The sequence below is a fragment of the Pinus tabuliformis genome, chromosome 1_1 (genome assembly GCF_031772625.1).
Source record: "Pinus tabuliformis cultivar Carrire ecotype Pingquan chromosome 1_1, CPIR1, whole genome shotgun sequence".
NCBI lineage: Eukaryota > Viridiplantae > Streptophyta > Pinopsida > Pinales > Pinaceae > Pinus > Pinus tabuliformis.
Window position 1 is genome coordinate 764,391,070 of NC_142297.1, and position 23,303 is coordinate 764,414,372.

Sequence of the window (23,303 nt, forward strand, 5' to 3'; positions counted from 1 at the left end):
GACTTGATATAAATGGAGGATCACTCCATTCTTATTTCTCATTATCACTTATAGATTTCAGCCTCTTTTAAAGAGCTTGCCTTAGCTTAAAGTAACTTGCTAGTCGTGGAGATGTGATTTTTTTGAAGCTATCAATTCTGGATATTGATTTTTGTCTTGGAGTTTAATTGCAGTTTTTTTTAATTGTTTTTCATGCAATTAATTAATGCTAGGATCTTTCTTATTCCATGTCTAAATGCATATTATTTATGGAAAATTTTGCTTGATTGTTGCATGTTAAATTTATCTTACTTGAAATCCATAAAGGACCTCCGGGATATCTTCCCCTATTTAATTTCTCCCCTCACAAAAAGGATAGTTAGGGTTTGTCAAGTGAAAAATAGGGATTTCCCCTTACTCCAAGCATTAATTCACATTCTCTTAAATTTAGCCCTAAAGACTCCATCACCAAAGCATGAATAAGCACTCAGTATCCTTGTGTTGGTAAAAAATTTACAAAAAACTCAAATATTTTCCTTTCTCTTTGTTTTCTAAGTCCTTCAAGAGAAGTCACTAGGGTTAGTTTCAATGTTACTTGGGAGCGGGAGCGGGAGCGACCATTTTCAGAAGCTCCCGGTTTGGGAGCGAATCCCGGAGCGATTTTTTAAAAATATATATATTTTTTATATTTTTTAATTTTTGATACATATATGTCAACAAAAACATGTAGAATGATGAATTAGATATAAAAAACATAAAAAAGCATAGATTGAACCATATAACAACAATCATCTAGAAGTTATAATCTTCATCAACCACGTCCGCAAGTTAGTAACATAGTAACATACAACATATTGAGTCTCATGATTCATCAATCTTAAAGTTTCAAGCTTTCAAAATTCAATATATAACATTTATCATCATTGATCACCAAAGTTGTACTTGTAAGCTAAGTGTAACCATTACAACAAATAATATCTAACATGAAATGAAATGTTATAAAATGAAACGAAATGAAACAACTTTCAACTTTCATGAAGCATCATATTCATAATTCATTACTAATGAGTTATAATTGCCAACTTCAAACTTAAATTGTCATATATTGTTTAAAAAAATATCATAATAAATATGAAAGAGTCAATAGTTATAAAAGCTACTAGAAACTAGAGAAGAGAAGTAAATCTATTATCTATTTCTTATGCTTGGGCCTCTTGCCACCACGAGAACTGTCTAATTTTTTAGTCTTGTTGCAAAATCAGGATCTTTGTCATTAATATCACCCTCCAAGCATTAATATCCAGAGGTATCTTTTTCATTACCTTTGTATCTGTATAGGGATCTTTGTCATTAATATCACCCTCTAAGCATTAACATAAGATAGAAAAAGCATAGCATGTCAAGTCAAGATTTTGTTTGAGTGATGCGTACATTTTTAGAAGGGTCATGATAGAGGAGTTCGACAACCAATGTCACTAACATCAAGGTACATAGAGGGATTGGTACTCTTGATTAAATATGAGTTCCATACCCTAATACATGACAAAATTCAATGGAAACATTGCAATCCCCCAATCCTGAAATCCTGAAAAACTGATAAGTCTGCTGGATTTTGAATGAAATCTAAAATTCTACTTTCTCCATATGAAATCCAATGAGGACGAAACCACTCTCAAACATCCTGAGTCATTTCATGGTAATGTTAAAAATTTAAGTAAAAGGATGAAAATGAAAATTAAAGAAAATGTCACTTTTACTTTAAGAATTTAACATTACCATGAATAGCATATCAATACTAGGGCCTAGACTTGATCATTAAGTTGCCCCACTCAAAAACTATTTGTTTCTTTCAAAAAAAATTGCATTTCGAACATTACTACAAAAAAAAAATGCAAAAAAGGCAAAACGCTCCCGAAAACGCTCCCGAAAAGGCAGGGAGCGAAATTTTTTTAGGGAGCACGCTCTCGAAATCGGGAGCGATTTCGGGAGCGCGCTCCCGACACGCTCCCGCCCGGAGCGCGGATCGGGAGCGGGAGCGAGGGGGGGGGGGGCGCTCCCCCGCAACACTGGTTAGTTTGTAGGGCCTAATTCAATTAGGGCTTTATTATATAGGTGTTGTAGCTTAATAGGCTTGTATTTTACCTTGTTGATACTTTTCACTCAAAATCTAGCATACTGCTTGGTTAAATTTGCCCTAGAAGGGTTGACATCATCCTCCCTAAGTAATTTGTTCCCTAGAAAAACCCTAACCCTAGCTATGGCTTGAACTTAGAGCTTAATTTGAGGGTTTGTCTTCTCCCTGGTTGCTTGTATTCTATGCAAACCCTTGGTGCTTGTATGCCTAGATATTCCTTTGTTGATCTATATCTTGAAATCCTAGGTTTCATGTGCCTCTTCTTGCCCATCGAAGAAGTATCTTTACCTAGTTTACATTTACATCACCTTGAGCCATATAACCTAGAATACCATTTAGGTGATCACTGGGAAGCCTCTCTTGTGGTGCAAACTAAAGAGTAGGAGGAATATTGCTAAGGTGACAATGACAATCTCTTTCATTGTTGCAACGAGGTTTGGCCTATGCCATGTGAGGCCCCTCACAAGGCCTGTTAGATTTTGAGTGAATAGGCTGCACTAGTGGGACCCAGCAATAGGGAAGAAGGGTAGATTGTAGAATAGCAGATTGCTGCAAAAGAGGGCCACACAACTCCCATCATAGGCACTAAGTTGTACAATGATCCGTATTTCAGTTCACCTCAGATTTATAGGAAATTGAGGGCCGTATAGGGCATACATTGGCTGTGCAATAGACAACAACTCAAGGGGTTGAATCAGGGAAATTTTGAGCTTCATATTAGTTGTACAGGTGCCCTGTAGAAAACCCATAAATTGCTGTAGCTTGTGAAATTTCTTCAGGGCCATTTTCCTGGTGAGGGAATCTTCACTGTTCTGATTGATGAAGTGAAGTTTAGTTGGAGTGTAAATTTCTGCGTGTGGAATTATTTCCTGTGTTTTCTTTTGTTGAAATTTTTTTGAGTTGAAATCCCAGTGTATTTCTACTAAGTAGATTCAGATTTAATTTTCTCGGTTAATAATCTACTAGAAGTGTTAAACTACATCTGGAAATAGAAGTTTAACATGGTGTTAGAGCATTAAAATCTAAATAGAAAATCATAATTCTCACGGTATTTACAACAGATCCAAAATTCCAGCAACAAATATTCTTCAATAAATCTATGATTTGAAGATGGCAGCAACCAATTTGCGGTTTCAAGACAGGTTGGGTTGTGCCTCTAACTTCATCCCTTGGAAGGCAAGGGCTACATTACTCCTGAAGGAGAATGGGTTGTGGGATTTTGCAAACGTCATAGTAGCCTTGTTGACTAATCTAGCAAAGTTGGCCATCCATTAGCAGAAGGATGTGAAGGCCATGAGGATCATAGATGCGGTTAAGGATCAATTGATTACTCATCTATTTGAGAAGACATCACCAAGGGAGATGTGAAGAATCCACAACTGCAATAACTGGAAACTATTCTTCTAAGCGATGCAGTTTATTTGCATTTTGTTATTTAATTAATGGAAAATAACGAATAGCTTACCACTGCAATCTTCACAAATAAAATAAATGCTTCAGCAAATTAGAGATTATATAGATCTGCTTGCCAAAACACTGGCAAAGCTCCAAATTTTTTTCTCCACCACTCCAATTGACAAATTGACCTGGAACTCTCTGTTTCCCTTGCAAAATCAAACTCGGCCTCCTCCAGTAAATGGACACAAAAAATGTTACTGTGTGAAATTTGCACTTGCTGAAAACTGAGATATTGCTTATCCTGCACTCGCACTAGGAAACTCACTTTATCCTCCAGATCTGATTCCAACAACTGGAAAAGTGATCTGCTGCTCAGATTTGCGCACTGGAGAAACTCGCACGACCTTCCTGCTGATAGACCCAGCCTCTGCAAATTACAGAGAAAACCTCCCTTGGAACCCTCTCTCCAATTTTTGATGATCCTCTCACTGATGCTCTGTTGGCTCGAACTCTTCGCTTGCTGAATATTGCGCATTGGGCGATTCGCAGTGCCCTACTCTCTTTCTTCTTGAATGTGTCTTCTCCAAGCCCCATCCACTTTCTCTTATAATGGGCTAAGATCATCTTAGGCTTGATCCATGTCACATTCTGGAAGTCTGTAGAGCATAAATTGATTTCCTTATTCAATTCACTTTAATCAACCAATTTTCCTATGTTAGGAAATTTTAATTATCTGATAAATTAATTTAATTAAGGTGTTTCAGAGTCAAATCTCACGAAACCATTTCTTGTTATTGGATATCTCTTGCTCTTTAGTCTCTTTGACACCTTAGAGCCCAAAACACCTGTCTGATGCTACCTCATTCATCAAAAACAAACAGGAGATGTTTGTGGCTCTAACAAATCTTTTCTATAGCAACAATACAAACAGGAAGATGGTGTTGAAGGATAAACTCAAAGCCATGAACATGACCAAATTAGATATAGTGACTAGCTTTCTCACTAAGATCGTTCAAATATGTGATCAATTGGTAGTGGTTGTGGAGATTGTGTTAGATGAAGAGATGGGGAGGACTCTGAATGGTTTCACTAGGCCATGTGTCCCATTCACCAAGGGCATCGTTGCATAGGAGACACTTTCGAAGTTTGAGAGGCTATGGGATGATTTCATCCCACAAGGAGATTTGGGATCTTTAGCTTTCCAGTGGAAACATGATGATGAGAACCTAGCTGTTGCTAATAAGGCATGGAAGGGCACAGGAAAAGGTACGACCAAGAAGAGATATGCCTTCATAGTTTGGGAAGAAGAAGGATCCGAGTAAAATCAAATGTTTTTTGTTCCATAAGTGTGGGCACTATGCTTCACAGTATTGTAATGAAAGAAGGGGAATGGAAGGTCACAACAAGTAGCAAAATTTGAGAAATAGTTCTTGTTAGTCTTTTGTCTTTTTGGCATAGGTTTCACTAATGCTTGGTTCGTGGATAGTGGAGCATCTCATCAAATGACAGGAACACATGAGTTCTTCACTTGTTTATTAGAGAGAGACTTGGATTTGCATGTGGAGCTTGGCAATAATGTGACATATGGTGTAGAAGGAGTTGGGATTGTCTTGCTCCGGTTGGACAGTAAGGGTTCTTTGGAGGTGAAAGATGTGTTATTTGTTCTAGGGCTTAAGAAGAACTTAATCTTAGTGACAATGAAGAAGTTAGGGTATATGCCATCACTTTCAAGTTTCCAAGATAGGCAAGTTCTCATTTGACTAAGTGGATCTACCCTCTTCTCAGGACGAGTTATTGTAGGCAAGTAGAGTAATCTATATAAGTTGAAGGCTTAACCAACACAAGCCTTGGTTCATGACAATAATAGCCTGTGTGACCTTTGGCACATCAGGATGGTCACTTGCATCACAGAGTGCAGAGCAGCAGGGAGAGTGCTCTTGGAAATTATGATAAGGCTACTTTTCCTAGTAGGGAAAATAGGTCCAAGGGGATTTTGGATCTAGTGCATACAAACATTTGTGGTCCAATGCCAATAGCATCATTGAGGGGTGCTAGCTATTATGGAACGTTCATTGATGACTTATTTAGGAGGACATGGGTCTTCTTTATGAGGAACAAGGATGAGGTTTTTAGTTGATTCCAGTAGTTCAAGGTTCTTGTGGAGAGTCAAATAGATATTAAGATCACAGTCTTGAGGTATGACAATGGGGTTGAGTACACTTCCAAGGACATAAATATTTCTGCAAGGAGGTAGGGATCAAGAGGGAGTTGATGGTGTTGTACAACCCACAACAAAATGGGGTTTCCGAAAGGAAGAATCAGGCCATGAGTTGCCAAGGTGATGATTCATGACTAGGACCTTCCCATGTTGCTTTGGGCGAAGGCATGTAATACGGCAATGTATGTGCAAAACCAGGGTTCTCACGAGGTCTTAGGAGACAAGACTCTAGAAAAAGCCTTTTGTGGAGTGAACTCAGAGACCGACAACTTTTGCATTTTCAGTTGTCTAGTGTACGCCCATGTACTAATAGAGAAGAGGACGAAGTTGGAGCTCTATCTGAGAATGGCATATTTGTGGGCTATAATGAGGCCCAATGGCATATAGAGTCTTCATTCTAGCAAAGAGGAAGACCATGGTGAGTCGGGATGTCAAGTTTGGGGAGTCAAGAAGTTGTTGGAGTCCCTTCTAGAGACGAAGGACATAAATGCAGACATCCCAACCTATATGCATCCATCCACTATGCGATATGATATTGATTACGTAGTCTCCTCGTAGTCCATTCCCTCCTTCTTGTAGAACCCATTCACACCACAAAACTTGTTTTGTATTTCTCTATGCTACTATTCGCAAAATGGTTGATCTTGAAGATCCACCTGGAGCTCACCATTGAATTTCTTTCTAGTCTCATAACTATATCCCACACATCATTCTTCATAATGGAGTGATACTCCTTCATGATGGTATCCCTTGAAACCTACAGGTTAGTTGCTCCCTCAAAACTAGTAGGCTCAAAATTAATGAACTAGTGGGTGGCAATTGACTTTTCTCATTCCCAGAAGGCAGACGCAACTGAATCCAACCGCAATTGCAATTGCAGTTGCAACCTCGACCACTGCCACTCTCGCCGCATGCTCCCACTGTTAGGTCAACTGCCCCCCATCCACAGCTGTTGTTGCCCTTGCCAACCAATTTTATTAGCCTTCGGAAACCACCAACTCCCATTAGCCCTTTCACTGAAGTAAAAAGAATGGATTTTAATCCGGAGATGAAAGAAGGAAGATTTTGTTATAATGGTCTTCCAATTATAGATCACATTTTTTTTTTTAATTTCTTCTATGTGGTTCACGAACCTTAGAGATCGGTGACTACTACGTCCACATAATATTTGTAACAAAAAGATCCACCCGAAAGGATCACTTCCTGCCAGCTCAACTACAGAGCTTGACCTCGAAGGTGCCAAGAGAATTGAACCTGTGACCTCTCAGTAACAAAGGTGCTTTAACAATGGGGACTCTATTAATTGAGATAACCCTTGGGGCTAAATCACAAATTATTTACATTAAAAGGGGTATTCAAGGGAAAGAGATTAATATTGTTATCATAACGGGAAGGAAAATTACATAAGTATTAATTTGGCAAATTAACTAGCAATTCTAGAGCTAAATGTGAAAGAAGTTATTTTAGGTAAGAAAGAGTTTGAAATTAATGGTTTACAAGTGATAGTTGATCATTATGAATGTATATCTCAATTTAGAGTCATAACTATGTATGAAAAAGAAATTGACATAATTCTTAGTTTACCTTGGTTCAAAGGATTGGTTACTTTCATATTAAAGTTTAAACACAAAAAATAAGTTTTCCACTTTTCTCAATAAAACGAAGGTGGCACTTTAGGACATTACAATAGTTCAATTTGATAATCCATTCATCCAAGGACTTGAACGATTTATCAAATATAATTAGTTGGGACAGTCAACAATCAATATCCAAGATGCAACAAGAATTTAATGAAGTTACTAAAGATAAAAACAAAGAAATTTCTCACTTAAACGATCACAACCATAAACTATTTGCACAGGGCAAGAAAGCCAATGCTACAAAGGAAAAATTAGAACAAGAAAAAATGTGTCAAGAGAAAATTCAACAAGAATTTATCAAAGTAAGAAGAAGAAAATTTGTGCTTTAAAAAACTTAGTCAAAGGTTATCAAAACAAATTGAGTGTTTAAAAGATGATAAGCTTGAATGCCAAAATAAAGTTGACTTAGAAAATGAAGAACTATTATGTCTCAAAAATCACAATATTAATCTACTCACTCAAATTAAGAAATTTAAAAATGATAAGAAATCATCGAAGAATGAATTAGAAGAACTTATGACAAAATCGAAGTTTTTAAACGAAACAACCCAAGTTGAAGAAAAGGGAACAAACACTAATCTAGATAATATCATGATTTAAAACGATCCCAAACTGGTTGAAGTAAAAACATATTCAAATGTTGTTGTTCAAACGACAAAGATTTCAAGTGATGATCCAACGATTAACCAAGTGACTTCTGTACCTAAAGAAAATTAGATGCCTCAAGTAAATAAAGAGATTGCCACAAATATGATAAGGGGAAATCAAATCACAAGAACTCCTTATCGACACCCAAATCATAAAAGCAGACATTTCAACCAATTTGCAAATCCATATCACTCAGACTAGAGACAAGTGACTTATGTTCCAAAGAATATTGATGTCACCATAATCTAGTCCTATGATAGCAATTCATCCCAAGTTTTCCAGTAACTGCAAGATTCCATAGAAGATTAATTTGGGATGGCTAGATCATTTTACTGTGTGACAATTTTGTACCACACTCAAAAGTTCATATCGTCTTGTATCATCGAAGATGATAGTTCCACAAGTTGAGAAGACGAAGAGACATTATGAGACAAAAAAGATATCAAGCCTTTTCATTAATAAGCTTTGAGGACAAAGCTTTTCTAAAGGGGAAGGCAATGTTATGAATATAAATAATTAATAATTAATAGTTAATAATGATTGTTAAAATTTGGGTACCAGAGGACAAATGGTTCCCTAAGGTTTTGATCTTTTGGCCTAGGGAAAAGTGTCCAAATTTATTTTTTACTTTTCTCCTAAAATGACTTTATAAGTGGTAAAGTCAATTTAATTTAAAAGTGACTTTATAAGTGGTAAAGTTACATTCTAATTTAAAAGTGACTTTATAAGTGATAAAGTTACATTCTAATTTGAAGGTGACTCTATTAAAGTCAATGAAGAATTAGAAAGTGAAAAAGTGACTATGGAAATAAAAGGCTAAGTGGGTCTTTATTTAAGTGGGTGAGTTAAAAAGTAGAAAGTGAGAATTAAATGCACATTTAATCTTATCCTTAGATCTAAATGAATCTCAGCCATTAGATCTTAGGGTAACCCAAAAGGTCATTTAGATAATAAAAAGAGAAGAGAAGAGGAAAAGATCAATTCATTCTTTCATGAGCATTTGAGAGAAAGATAAGAGAGAGCAAGGAGAAAATTTCTGAGCAGTGAGGATGTGAAGGAGAGCAGCAAGAAGACATTTCAACAAATCTAGGCGGGAACATTTATTGGCACGCATCCCAAGGAAAAACCATATAGCAGGAGAAAGACACAAAAATCAAAGAAGAGGGACAAGAAGTTTTGGGCACATTTTTTGAGGCTAGGCATACAATATTTAATGTTGTTTTATTGTTGTAAAAATTTTTGTTTTGGCTATTTGCCGATTGACACGAGTTTCGAGGTGGAGTTCAAGCACGAAAATCGAGATAAGTTGTAATTTGTGGTTGCTGGAATTTTTATTGTGTATTTCAGTTTTTCTGTAAAAGCATTTTTAGAAATAAAGAAGAGCTCTCAAACTGGTTTTCCCCAAGAGTTGTAGGGGGTTTTTCCAAGGTCACATTGACCAAAAATCACTATGTTATTTTTTGTGTGCGGCGGTCATAAATTTGCTGTGTTTTATTTCTGCAATTTCAACAATTGTGAAATCTCTAAATTTGTGTTTTCAGAAAATTATTGTCATTTCCAGATTTTAGAATTTTTATCATGCTTGAATTTAAAACTAAATGCATGGAGTGATAAGGAAAATTGATAACCGAAGTGGGGGTTGAAATTTCTTCAATGATTAGTAAATTGAATAGACATTTCTCTACTGACATCATTGTTCTTGAAGGGGTACCTACCTAGGTATATAAGCGAGCCCTCATTTGTAATCAATATCATATCTCATATTTCTTGTACATTCAAACATTTCTTTATAAATATTCAAACATTTCTTTATAAATATTTCTGTTGCTTATACAAAACTTGTTTGTTATAATGGTACCAGAGCCAATCTGATTCGGCCTTTGGCTATCAACGTTTTGTCATCTTTCTTGTTGTTGTGATAGAAGTGTTTTGCTACACAACTCTTTGAATTTCTCCATTCTGCTGGGTTCGTCATTCAGGCCTTTGGCCATAAAGGAAAAAAATAATTAAAAAAAGATAAAAGGCCTTTCCCACAATGATGTTGTCTAGAGGTCAATTTCCTTTGCGGGTGCAACTGCACTCTTCCACTGAAACCTAATACAGATCTATTGCGTGTATCCAAAGTTAAAATTCTATATGAATGGATGGCCATTTAGTTTCAATTTTGAAATCTTATTGTTTTAAAAAGAGTGGAATAGAATCACCGATTCTAAGTGTAATAATCATACGTTTACAATGTGTTGGTTATCCTATCATTAGCCCTCTCTTCCAAGAAATTAGTTATAGACGCTGATACAATTTGATTAGCTATTTATAGGCAAATTTGTCAATTTCAATCTATTGATAATTTGGTTGGATCCGGTCAAATTGACGAAAGACTGATTTATAAAGTAGGAAAGATTGTTATACAACTCTAGTCGCCAACTCATTCTTCAACAGGCACACAGTCAAAGATCTAATTTTCCTCCCACAGCTTGGGAGCTTACAGCTTCATGTTCTATTTCACTCTCCATTGGGGGTTCTTTTCACCTTTCCCTCATGGTACTACTTCGCTATTGTTCACCCATGAGTATGTAGCCTTGCAAATAAAAACAAAAAATGAAAATAAAAAAGGATTAGAAATTATAAAAAGAGATAAAAAGAAATAAAATAGTGAAAAGATTTAAAAAAACGTATAGAATCAATAATTCAAGTTAAAAGAGAAATATTAAGTTGCACCACCACAGCCGTAGCCGAAATCAAATCTGCAACTATAGCCATGACCACCGCCTTTCCCACCACATGCTCCCATTATAGGGGAAACCCCCCCATCCACAACTGTTGCTGCCCTTGCTAGCCACTCTTGTCAGTCTTCTGCAACCATCCACTATGAGATATGATATTGATTACGAATGAGAGCCCACTTAATACTTAGACAGTTGCCCCTTCATGAATGGCCATGTCCTTACATGTTGAAGGAAATGTAACTAGGTTTGGTCTCCAGAAATGTACTTTTGATATTTGTATTCATTCATGCAAGAAATATTATTTTTATAATATATGTCAATGAGTTTCTTGCTTATTGAAGTAGGTCTAGCACATGTCAAAGTGCTATAGGTGAGTCAAAGAGTCAAAAGAATTATGTTGAAGACCTTAAGGGTAAGTTACATTATGTATATTTATGTATAAAAGTCAAAGAAGACGCCTCCAAGCAAAGTCAAGTATCCTCCAGGCAAAGACACCATCTAAAGAAGCAATGACACCATTAAAAGCACCTATTGTAGCAAAAAAAGTCAGGTCGGCCTATAAGTCAGCCTAAAGGAGGGACAATCCTCTATATTTAGAGGTTGTCCACTCCTCCAAAGATAGTGAAGATCATCTCTGAAATCAGCGAGCAAGTGCAGCCAAGTAAAGGGTGGAAAAGTCAAGTTTAAGGGAGCCTCTAGAGCAGCGAAGGAGGAAAGATAACCGAAGTATAACATACTGTTTTCGGGTAAGCTGTAGCCACACGTGCAAGGAATTGAAGGGTTGATTGTGGTCACTGCAGCAACAACATTAAGGTTTCTCATCCATCATTGTTTGGGCTTCAAACTAGGCCTACTAGCCCTCCTATCCAAGCGAAGAGTGAAGGACCTCAAGCGAAGTTAGAAGGAGCTCTATAACTACAAGAACTCTCACCTGTGCGAGAATTAGGGCTGCAGTGCTGTCACACTCAGCCTACCACTATACTTCAAGAAAGAGGCTCGATTGATCAAGAGCAGGAAGAAATATTCTTAGGTGAAGGAGATCACTAAAGATAAGTACCTCATCTATAAGATCTACTAATAGAGAACGAAGAAAGAACTGCTAGAAGAAGGATGAAGTGCCGGAAGGAGGTAGAAAAAAGTGCTGGGAACATAGCGCTGAGGAAAGGAAGGAATTGACTTGTGCTTGGAGGATCTTCTAGTCAAGGGTCTAGGGTTTGGCATTGATCAAGAAAGAAGTTTCCATTAGAGAAAACTTACCAAAGGGTTTTCCTCTCAAGAGAAGGGAGGTTTTGGCCCTGGCAGAGAGCCAACATCTTGTGTTCTTGTTCTTATGTTTTGATAGCAGTTTGATGAAGTGCACCCACATGCATTAATAATAAGAAGAAGAAGATTAAGCTAACAAGAAAAATTAAAGACTCCACAAATTGTTATCAAGTAACGAAGAATCCTAGTATACCTAATTGCCCTAGATTCTTCAACATGGAATCAGAGGTAAGGTGACACATCAAGGAAAGGGCAACTCAAGAACACTCATCAAGGAAAGGCATCTACAAGGTTGAAGCATCAAGCCAAATCTACTCAAGGAAATGAAGGCCTATCATCTATCATTCATCAAGGAAGACTACATAGCAAGAAGAAGAGCCTTATATAAAGGCACCTACAAAGAAGAGAAAATTGAAGCAGGACCTACATCAAGCTACAAGTCATCAAGCAAGTCCACTTGGAGAAGACAACTTGAAGAACATCAAGATCCTAGGAAGGCAAGCCACCAAGTCTTCAAGGAGAAAGCAAATCCACTACATCTCAAAATCTATCAAGTATATGTCCCCTTCCGAATATACATCAATGTCTTTTTGCAAGGAAAGCATCAAATTGGTAGGTACCAATAACTTTCTTGCATGGATGAAGAGGACTGATTTACTTCTCAAAGAGAATGAACTCATATAACATGTCAATGGGAATATCACTATCCCTTCTAAGGAACAAACCCAAGCCTTAGCTAAGTACAATAAGGATGAGACAAGAGCTCAAAGGATTCTAATAGAATCAATCAAAGACTCTCTCATTCCTTATGTCTCCAAATTTGCAATATCAAAAGAAATTTATGATAAGCTAGTAGAGCTATGCTCGGTATCCACAATCAGAGAAGTAATATCTCTAAGGAATGAATTATACAAGATGAAGATAACAAAGGAAGGATTAACTCCCGACTTCATGAAAATATCTGAAATGAGAGATCAACTTCAAGAGCTTGGGGAAGTCATGTCTAACAGAGAGATGACAACTGTAGTACTCAATGCTCTACTTGAGGATCGGGGCAACTTCACATCAAGCATATATGCCAAGAAGGAAGCAACCACACTCAATGAAATGTGGTCTCTATGCAGGACAAAGGAAACCAGACTTAAAGCAAAGGAAGATGTGGGATCAAACGAGCAAGCATTTGCTACCATGGGCAAGAGAAAGGGAAAATTTGGCAAATTTGGTCCATGAAGAACAAGCAACAAAGACGTGTTCAAAATCCAATGTTTTGGATGTCAAGAATATGGACACTACAAAAGGAATTGGCCTAAGCTTAAGAAGGACGACAACAACAAAAGAAAGAGGGAAGAAGCTCACATGACTCAAGAGGTGAAAGAAGAAGAAAAGAAGCAAAAGAAGGAAGATCCTCCGGATCTCTACTATGACTAAGGCACTCTTTACTTCAAGTCTTCTTTCAAGGTTTTGAGTAGGATAGGAGCATGTAGGAACAAAATAAAATTGCATGACTAGAAACATTTTCTAGAATCTAGAAGCATGAAGTACATAGAGTTCTCGATACTCATTAATAAGTAGCATTTATAATGAGAATAAAATGCATGATTAGAAATATGTTCCAAAATATAGGAGCATGGTAGATGTAGCTCAAAATATTCATGTAGAAGGAGCATACCTAGTATAGGACCTCATCCACGATGAAAGAAAATTGATCATGATTAAGAATCTTAGAAGACCTCCATCATCAAAAGAAAAGAAACATTTGCAAGGCAAGGGTCTTTAAGATCCTATGATGGAATCTTCAAAAAAAGGTTCATGAACCAAAGAAGATGTCTCATTGGGAATCCCATTCATGGGATTCAAGAAAAGGATGATATGCAGGCAAGCTAAGATGAAGCAAGAAGGGCCACACCAAGGACAACCAAATGAAGCTAAGATGATCAAAGGAGAATCAAGATGAGGTATGTATGCATCAAAGTTTAGTCATGTTATCATTTGTATATTATTGAGTCATGGGAATAGTTCTATAACATGATCCAGTATGAAAGAATCTCTTTCACCACGAACATGCTTGAAGGCATTTACTACAATGCAATAAAGGTCAACAAAAGAATATGCTCACATAAGGAGTATATGATCGCTGACTACGAAGCAAGAAGAAATGATGACTAGTCCAGGAAGCAAGCAGTGAAGAAATTCTCTCACAAGAAGCATAAGATGGTTGACCTATCTATCTAAGAAGGAGCAAATGAAGAAAGAGATCACGCATGTGAAGAACACCATGATCACTGAGAATCACTATTTGACAAGATACTTTGAAGATATCTCTCGAAAGAAGGCATGACAACTTTAACAAAGGAAGGAAGGACCCTTGACACCTATGAAGGCCTTGGAGATATGAAATATGCAGATAATTGATTCTACTCTACAAAGATGTCGTGATGAAGAAGCCATCCAACAAAAGAAAAAGCAATGTTGAAGCAACATCAGGATGAAGTCATGATGGGCTACTAGGTCGAAGCATGTGAGCAAGCAAGTGAGACAAAGCATCCATGAGAAATGTACTCTGAAGCGTGGACAAATGACAAAGGAGTAGCCAAATGACAAGAAAACCTGATGTATGACAAGAAAGTCACTTTCCAGAAAGGAAACAATGACATGACAAACCGGGAATGAAAGTGATTGATGGATGGTGCCCTACCTAGAAGAAGTTCGAACAAAGATTTCATGACATCAAAGACAGGAAGGAGATCAAGCAACTGAAAGACCCCCGAAGAAGTTGATGATGAATGAAAGAGTCCCTACTTAAGAGGGAGCTCTGACAAGTCCCTGATTAAGAGGGAGTTATGGATCACCCCTGATTACAATGTAGTGACAATTGTGTTTTTCCATTTCATGGGTCATGCACTAGACCAGGACTAACAACTGTAAGTCTAGATGAAGTCCATGAATGGAAATGTAGACACAAGATAGATACACCATTCTTGTCTTCACTTGGCAAGAAAGAATGGGAAGATTGGGTGATCATCTGGCATCTGATACTCTTTGAGGATGTGTGCAACATCCAAGACAAGAGTAGGTAAGAGGACCGATATTCTTTGAGGGTTGGGAACCCAAGATAAGAATAGTCCTAGAAGGTCATACTCAGTGAACACCTGGGTGGGTATGTACCTTGAGAGATAATGATGAAGGTGTCTATAAATCACTGGTCTTGCCAACATTGTAGCTCATGATCTCATGAAGAGATGGAGTTGTTAGTCAAGGCCTTGCACTATGACAATGCTGATTGACATGATGCTATAACAGATGGATTGCAAATCCGGTTTCTCTTATGTGAATTCTTCACAATTGAAACAATAGCCAAACACCTTGTAATGTTGTATGAATACCACCTCCCTAGTTAAGAGGAAGTATTGAAGGAAATGTAACTAGTTCGGTCTTCATAAATGTACTTTTGATATTTGTATTCATTCATTCAAGAAATATTATTTTTATAATATATGTCAATGAGTTTCTTGCTTATTGAAGTAGGTCTAGCACATGTCAAAGTGCTATAGGTGAGTCAAAGAGTCAAAAGAATTATGTTAAAGACATTAAGGGTAAGTTACATTATGTATAAAAGTCAAAGAAGATGCCTCCAAGCAAAGCCAAGTATCCTCCAGGCAAAGACACCATCTAAAGAAGCAATGACACCATTAAAAGCACCTATTGCAACAAAGAAAGTCAGGTCGGCCTCAATGCAGCAAGTCGGCCTATAAGTCAGCCTAAAGGAGGGAAAATCCTCTATATTTAGAGGTTTTCCACTCCTCCAAAGATAGTGAAGATCATCTCTGAAATCAGTGAGCAAGTGCAACCAAGTAAAGGGTGGAAAAGTCAAGTTTAAGGGAGCCTCTAGAGCAGCGAAGGAGGAAAGATAGCTGAATGACTGTTTTAGGATAAGATGCAGCCACATGTGCGAGGAATAGAAGGGTTGAGTGTGGTAACCAAAGCAACACCATTTAGGTTGCTCATCCATCATTGTTTGGGCTTCAAACTAGGCCTACTAGCCCTCCTATCCAAGGGAAGAGAGAAGGATCTCAAGCGAAGTTAGAAGGAGCTCTTTAACTACAACAAGAACTCTCACACATGCGAGAATTAGGGCTGCAGTGTTGTCACACTCAGCCTACCACTATACTTCAAGAAAGAGACTCGATTGATTAAGAGAAGGAAGAAATATTCTTAGGTGAAGGAGATCACTAAAGATAAGTACCTCATCTATAAGATCTACTAATAGAGAAGGAAGAACGAACTGCTGGAAGAAGGACGAAGTGCCGGAAGGAGGTAGACAAAGTGCCAGGGAACATAGTGTTGAGGAAAGGAAGGACTTGACTTGTGCTTGGAGGATCTTCTAGTCAAGGAACTAGGGTTTGGCATTGATCGAGAAAGAAGCTTCCATAAGAGAGAACTTACCAAAGGGTTTTCCTCTCAAGGGAATAGAGGTTTTGGCCATGCCAAAGAGCCAACATCTTGTGTTCTTGTTCTTATGTTTTGATAGCAGTTTGATGAAGTACACACACATGCATTAATAATAATAATAAGAAGATCAAGCTAACAAGAAAAAGTAAAAAGACTCCACAAATTGTTATCAAGTAAGGAAGAATCCTACTATACCTAATTGCCCTAGATTCTTCAACATTAGAGACATGCCTCTTCAGTTTACTAATCAATATTATCTATTAATTATTAAGTATTTATATTCATATTACAAGATCTAGAAAGGACCAGTGAAGCTTCAATATATCTCCATAAATGAGCAGGATTCATGTATTCTAACGAAGTCCTTTGTAAAAGGGAAGTTTTTCTTCTATAGAGATAACCCAGAAATGATGTACAATACCTTCCTTGCTAAGAGGGAGGTTTAGCGGCAAACATGTACTTCTACATAGGCTAGGTGTCAAGCAGGTAAGAGTTGTCCCAACTCTCACTTAAGAAACATGCTTAATTAACCTCAATTAATTGAGTAAGTTATTTTTTATAGTATTCCAAAGTCTAAATTAGGGAAAGTGTATTAGTTAAAGTCAACAATTAATGTTGGCTATTGAGCTAAGAAAGTCTAACGAAATGGAAGTTAATTACCTTAGTGACTTAGACTTTATCTCAATTGTTGATCTCAAGTGAGGTGAGATTTAATACTATTCATCAATCACTTTGAATATTGCGATTAGAGGTTTAGCTCAATAGAATTATAAAAGGCAGCGTAAGGAGACAAGAGGACAGATTTGAGAAAAGCATTTTCTCAGTGAATGAGAGTGCATAGAGTGAATACATTGTGGATGATAAGGGACTTTCATCCAAAGTGTTCAGAGGTTCATAGAATATTACAGAAAGCAATAATTGCAGCAAGTAGAATCAACCAGCAATCTGATCTAGAGAAGGTCACACCAATCAGCAAGAGAGGAAGGGTCAAACTAGTCAGATCGAGCGGAAGGGATGAAAGGTGGATTGTACAGCAGAAGATTGCTGCAAGAGAGGGCCATACAACTTCCAGCATAGCCGGTCAGCCATACAATGATTTGTACTCCTAGCTGTAAATTAGTTCAGATCAGCCTTTACAGGCTGTATGATGGGGTTGCAGCAGGCAGCAACTCAAGGAGCTGAATCAGGGAAATTCTGAAGGTCATACCAGTTGTACAGGTGCTGTGTAGGAAACCCAGAAATTGCTATAGCTTGTAAAATTTCTTCAGGACTATTTTTCCAGTTAAGTAGACTTCACTGTTCTGATTAATGAAGTGAAGTCAAATTGGAGGGTAAATTTCTGTGTGAGAATTACTTCCTGTGTTTGCTTCCGCTGAAAATTTCTGAGTTAAATTTCTAGTGTATTTCTTATTTAGTAGATTCAGTTTTAATTTTCTGGGTTAATAATCTACTAGGAATATTAAATCAGATTTGGAATTAGAGGTTTAACAGTTATGTATTTGTAACTCTCTTCCTTCTGCTTCAAGTCCATCTTCCACAACTGATTCAAAGGGAATGGTTCCATCACAATCTGGTCATTCATGTACTCCACATGAATACAAAATAAATATGCACATTGTATATGACATCATTAGGAATATTTTGTTTGAAAAAAGTGTCCTGTATTTATTGAAAAATATGGTGAGGGTTGCCAAGGATCTCATTTCCAGAGGGATTTTGACTTTCTTAAGCGGAAGCATAGGGTGCTTGGTCTTTGCAGGTCGGATGGTTCTCTATCTGAGGATCCATATGAGGTTTGAAGTAGTTCTCACTTTCAGTCTGTTTTTTCTTCTGATGATCTGAGTCCTGATGGACGGGTTGCTTGCTGCTCGAGATGTTTGTTTCAGGGTTGCCCCTTGCAAGGTCTCTAGTGGTGACAGGACATCATTATGGAATATTATTAAATTTCCTTCTTAATTTTTGAGCTGCCCTACTAAATTTATATCCTAACACCTACCTATTAAACCATCGTTGCAAAGACCCTGATTTTATTGTGATAAAGTCCTGAAATCGCAATTTTTTGGCCTAGCTGATGTTTGCCAATTTTTACTGATATTATGGTGGTATCTTAAGTTTGCTGATGTTTGCCGATTTTTACTGACAATTTCCTGATTTTTATGATATTTTGGTTTTTTGGACCCTTCCAATTTTATCCCCGTGATGATGTTTGCAACATTGGATGAAACTGTTGTTTTTGATAGTTGAAAGATGATATTGCTGAGAACATGTTATTTCTTTCATACTTGACAGAGTTTTTCACTTTGGCATGTTTGTTTTGGCTTAAAATATATTTTTGCCGATATTTTCCCTAACAACTGGATATTATATATTTTTCAATCTGGCTATAGTTTTGAGAGTATGGGACGTCCTTTTGTACCAAGGAAATCGCACCATGCTGTTTCGCACTGCCCTTGCACTTATGGAGTTATATGGTACTGCATCATCCCTGTCTTTCCATTTTAAGTCGGTAATATAAGATTTCATTTAGTGGTTTTAGCTTTTTGAAGTTTGGATTATCTGCCATGTTCAAAATTCTCTATGTTTGACATTCGTTGCCTTACTGAAGGTAATATAGATTTTTATCTTGTAAATTAATAGATATGGATATGTTTTTGTGGTAGGCCCTGTGCTGGTCACGACGAAGGATGCAGGAGATGCAGTTACTCTGCTGCAATCTCTTGCGGGCTCAACATTTGATAGCAGCCAGCTTGTTTTAACAGCTTGCATGGGGTATCAGTCAGTGAATGAGACCGGGTTGCAAGAATTGCGAGAGAAGCATCGTCCTACAGTGTTAGTTGCACTTGAAGAACGGTCTAAAGAGCCACGTCTCTGGAAGAGCTCTAAAGGCCTTGCACGTAAGCTGTATAATGGTGACCGTGAAGAAGATGCATCTACAACAGAGGGAAAGCTTCTAGGAGGTACTGTCAACAGGGGGAATGCTGATTCAGATGGGAGTTTAGGTTTGACCGAAAGTGGGAGTTTTGATGAAAATGATTTGGATAACTTGAGTAATGGCTTTGTAGACAATGATGATGCAAATTCTGTTGCGAACCTTCAAGATCAGGTACTCACCTTAATTCGATTGCCATGTAATTTGATTCCATGCATCCTAATTTATAGCAGAAAATATATCTAGCTGAAAGAAATGATCAACATTAAGTTAGTTGCTACTGCATGCATTTGAAATGTGTCTCTTGAAAATTTTGGAACTACACTTCTGGCATATTGAGACAAGATATTGTTTACAAGGAAAGGAGGCATCTACATTTAGCTGTTTTAGTGTGTTGGCTTTTTCCTATATATGCCAGGCAGGATACTATTTCTTGGAAATAGTGTGTGGTAGGATCCCGACAATGGACATCTACACAAAAATGGCCTCATTGTTTTAAAGTTTTAACAAAAGAAGTAGACATTTGTTTCAAGTAATCTTATGCATAGAATTCATACTCGTGTTTGGCACATATTTCAAATTCAAAGGTAAATGACGATCTATAATAAAAGAAGCTTATCCATAGATTTCTTTTTGAAAAAAGGCTGTATATTTGATATTTCTAGGAGAAATAGAAATATACAGGCCTTAGCTACAAGGCCAGGACCACAAACTGTCTTTGTCCTAGCAGTACTTCTACATATTACAGTCTTCTGAAACATAGATACTCAATGAGATCAACTGGGATTTTTTTCTATCGTTACATAAAAGAAGGATTCAAATCCATGTCTTCAAAAATACCTTTTCACCTAGGCAAGGTTCACATGTCTCCAAAAGACCTTTTGTTAATTTTAGATAACATTGGTATGTTCTATGCTGAGGAGCAATTTTACTTCGCTTTTCTTGTTAACCCAATATCTATTATCAATATCCAGTTTAGCAATCACATCAACATGAGATGATCTTTAGATCAATCCTACACCTCTCGGAGAGAAGAATCCAATAAAAATATCAGTTGCCTCATATGATCTGTCCAAAATGAAGTTTGGCCCTAGTTGCCAAATTTAACACTCCCTCTCAACTAGGGAGAACTTCACCGCCCAAACTATTTGACAATCTGTACCATCCTTATCTCTGCTCTGCTTTGCTGAACCATGAAGAAAGAAAAAATGATCGAGAATGTATCATACCATTCTCCACTGACCTGAAGTTAGTCTCCAATAATAGAGAGTGTGTCATACCACACTTAATTGACTCAAAGTCAGTTTCCATTGATCTCAAATCAATATCAAACATCCTAGCATAGGGAGTACGGTAGTACACAATGCATCCATCGGTAGTACTATGGTCCTTGTCCTCATTTCCCTATTCATTGCCTAGATGAGAGGTACTTCCCATGAGTCCCAGACTACATGGTTAGGATGTGCCAGTAGGAGAAGGTGAACCACTCATCCTGCTCATATGCGATAGGAGAAGGTGAACCACTCATCCTATGCATATCTCAACATGGGGTATCATAGGGGAAGGTGAACCACTCACCCTGTACATCGCGCACTATTAGGGGAAGGTGAACCACTCACCCTATGGTCGCTCATCGCTCGAAGAAGTACCCCAAGCCCCTCAGAGCTCCTAGAGCTCAATATCCATCTCATACGGGACCCTCATAAGAGGGTCTCTCCACGACTCGAAGTCTTACACGGAAGGTTAATAATTTGACCTTCCCCAGGGGCTTCGTAAGAATATCAGCGACTTGATCATCAGTCCCAATATGACAAAGCTTTATTGCTCCCCGCTCTACCATTTCCCGGATAAAGTGGTACCTGATATCAATATACTTGGAGCGGTCATGAAACATGGGATTCTCAGAAAGATGAATCCCACTTTTCTTGTTGCAATAGATCACGATGGTATCCAACACATGTCCAAACAACTCACTAAAGAGGTTCCTCAACCAAACAACTTCACAGGAGGCCATACTAGTAGCAATGTTTCGGCCTCAGCGGTGCTCAAGGCAACCGGCTTCTGCTTCTTGCTCATCCATGATATCGAAGCAGATCCTAGAGAGAAGTAACATGCAGATGTGCTTTTACGATCCACCACACTGTAAACCCAGTCTGTATTAGAGTATCCATGGAGTCTCACGTTCTCGACAATGTATCTCAGTCCATAAGTGATTGTGCCCAAGAGATATCTCAAGAGATTCTTGGTAGCAATCCAATGTATGTGATGAGGCTCGACCATAAACTGAATCAATGTATTCACTGCAAAACATATGTCCGGACGGGAGTTCACCAAGAACATCAGTGCCCCCACGAGTTGGCAATACTTGGAAGGATTTCCCAAATCGGGCCCAGCAGCACTTTTGCATAACTTTTTGAAGTTAAGTTCCATCAGAGTAGTCATGGACTTGCAGTCCACCATCCCAAATCTTTTAAGTAGCTTCACGATGTATTTTCCTTGAGAAAGGAAAATCTTGCCTGGCTTTTGCCAGATCTCTAGCCCTAGGAAGTAATGCATCAATCCTAGGTCCTTCATCTCGAATTCGGAAGCCAAATCCCTCTTACATTGATGAATAAGAGGGTTTGCACTCGTTAGAAAGAGATCGTCCACATAAAGCACCAAGATGAGAGGTCTATCATTCTCAACCTTAAAATAAAGGTTCATATCAACTTCACTTGTTGTAAATCCCAACTTCATCAAATAGTTCTTGATCCTCTCATACCGAACTCGGGGATTCTGCTTCCACCCATAGAGGGCTTTCTTCAATCTGCATACATTTGTCTGATGATCTTGAACTTCAAACCCCTCAGGTTGTTCTACATAGCCTTCCTCCTTAATTGAACCATGTAAGAAGGCGGTCCTGACATCCATCTGGTGTAGATTCCATCCTTGCGAGGCAACAAGGGCTATAATTGAACGGATGGTGGTATCAGGGAATAGGTGCAAATATCTCATCGTAGTCCACACCTTCCTTTTGAGAGAAGCCTCGAGCAACAAATCTAGCCTTGAATTTTTTAGCACTTCCATTAGCTCCATGCTCGATCTTGTAGAGCCATTTCGAGGTGACAACATATTTGTCCTTGGGTCTAGGGACCACATCCCAGACATCATTCTTCATTATCGACTCATACTCTTCGTTCATAGCATCCTTTGAGACTTGGTGCTTCACAACTTCTTCGAACATGCTAGGCTCAGATTGAACAATGGTGCTCATTGCAGTTAAGTACCCTTGGTACCTATTCGACATCTTACTTTCACAAAATGTGCGCCTAGGTGCAACATGTCTCTCGACATCTTCGAGAGTTTCCCTAATCCATGATGGTCTCCTTTTTGAGGAGGAGAGCTCATGAGGGGGTGGATCAATGGGATCCATTGGTCCTTAAGCATCGGGCATCAACTCATCTTGTGGTTCTCCATGCTTTCCTGAATCTGCTTCTTTGTCCCTCCTTGGAAGAGGAAGGTTACTAATCTTTCCAAGGGCAACATCCTCATCAAAGTTGACATCATGACTTATCTCCACTTCTCTTTGACCAGGGACATATATTCTATATGCCTTAGAAGTTTCATTGTAGCCCACAAATGCTCTTTTCTACCCAGAAGCATCTAATTTGCTTCTATTTTCTTTCAGCACATGAAAATATACGGGACTACCAAAAATTCTAAAGTGAGAAACATCAGGTTTCTTACCGGTGAAAACTTCTTCAGGAGTTTTGGAGTCCAACGCTTGATGAGGGCATTTATTTTGAACATACAGGGCAACGTTTTTAGCTTCGGCCCATAAGAACTTCGAAAGGATTTGATCATGAAGCATGGCACGTGTGGCTTCTACGATAAAACAGTTCATCCTTTCAGCGACATCATTTTGCTCGGGAGTATATGC

At 38.0% G+C, this 23,303-nt stretch overlaps 1 protein-coding gene across 1 annotated transcript in view; it reads left to right on the top strand.

Moving 5' to 3' along the window:
- The window catches only part of LOC149216267 (uncharacterized), a 181,941-nt gene that overhangs the window by 34,953 nt on the left and 123,685 nt on the right, over positions 1 to 23,303 (top strand). The window contains exons 10-11 of the mRNA XM_089392761.1: positions 18,843 to 18,926; positions 19,116 to 19,558. Of these exons, the coding sequence (XP_089248887.1) occupies positions 18,843 to 18,926; positions 19,116 to 19,558 (527 nt within the window). The remainder of the gene's footprint in view (positions 1 to 18,842; positions 18,927 to 19,115; positions 19,559 to 23,303) is intronic.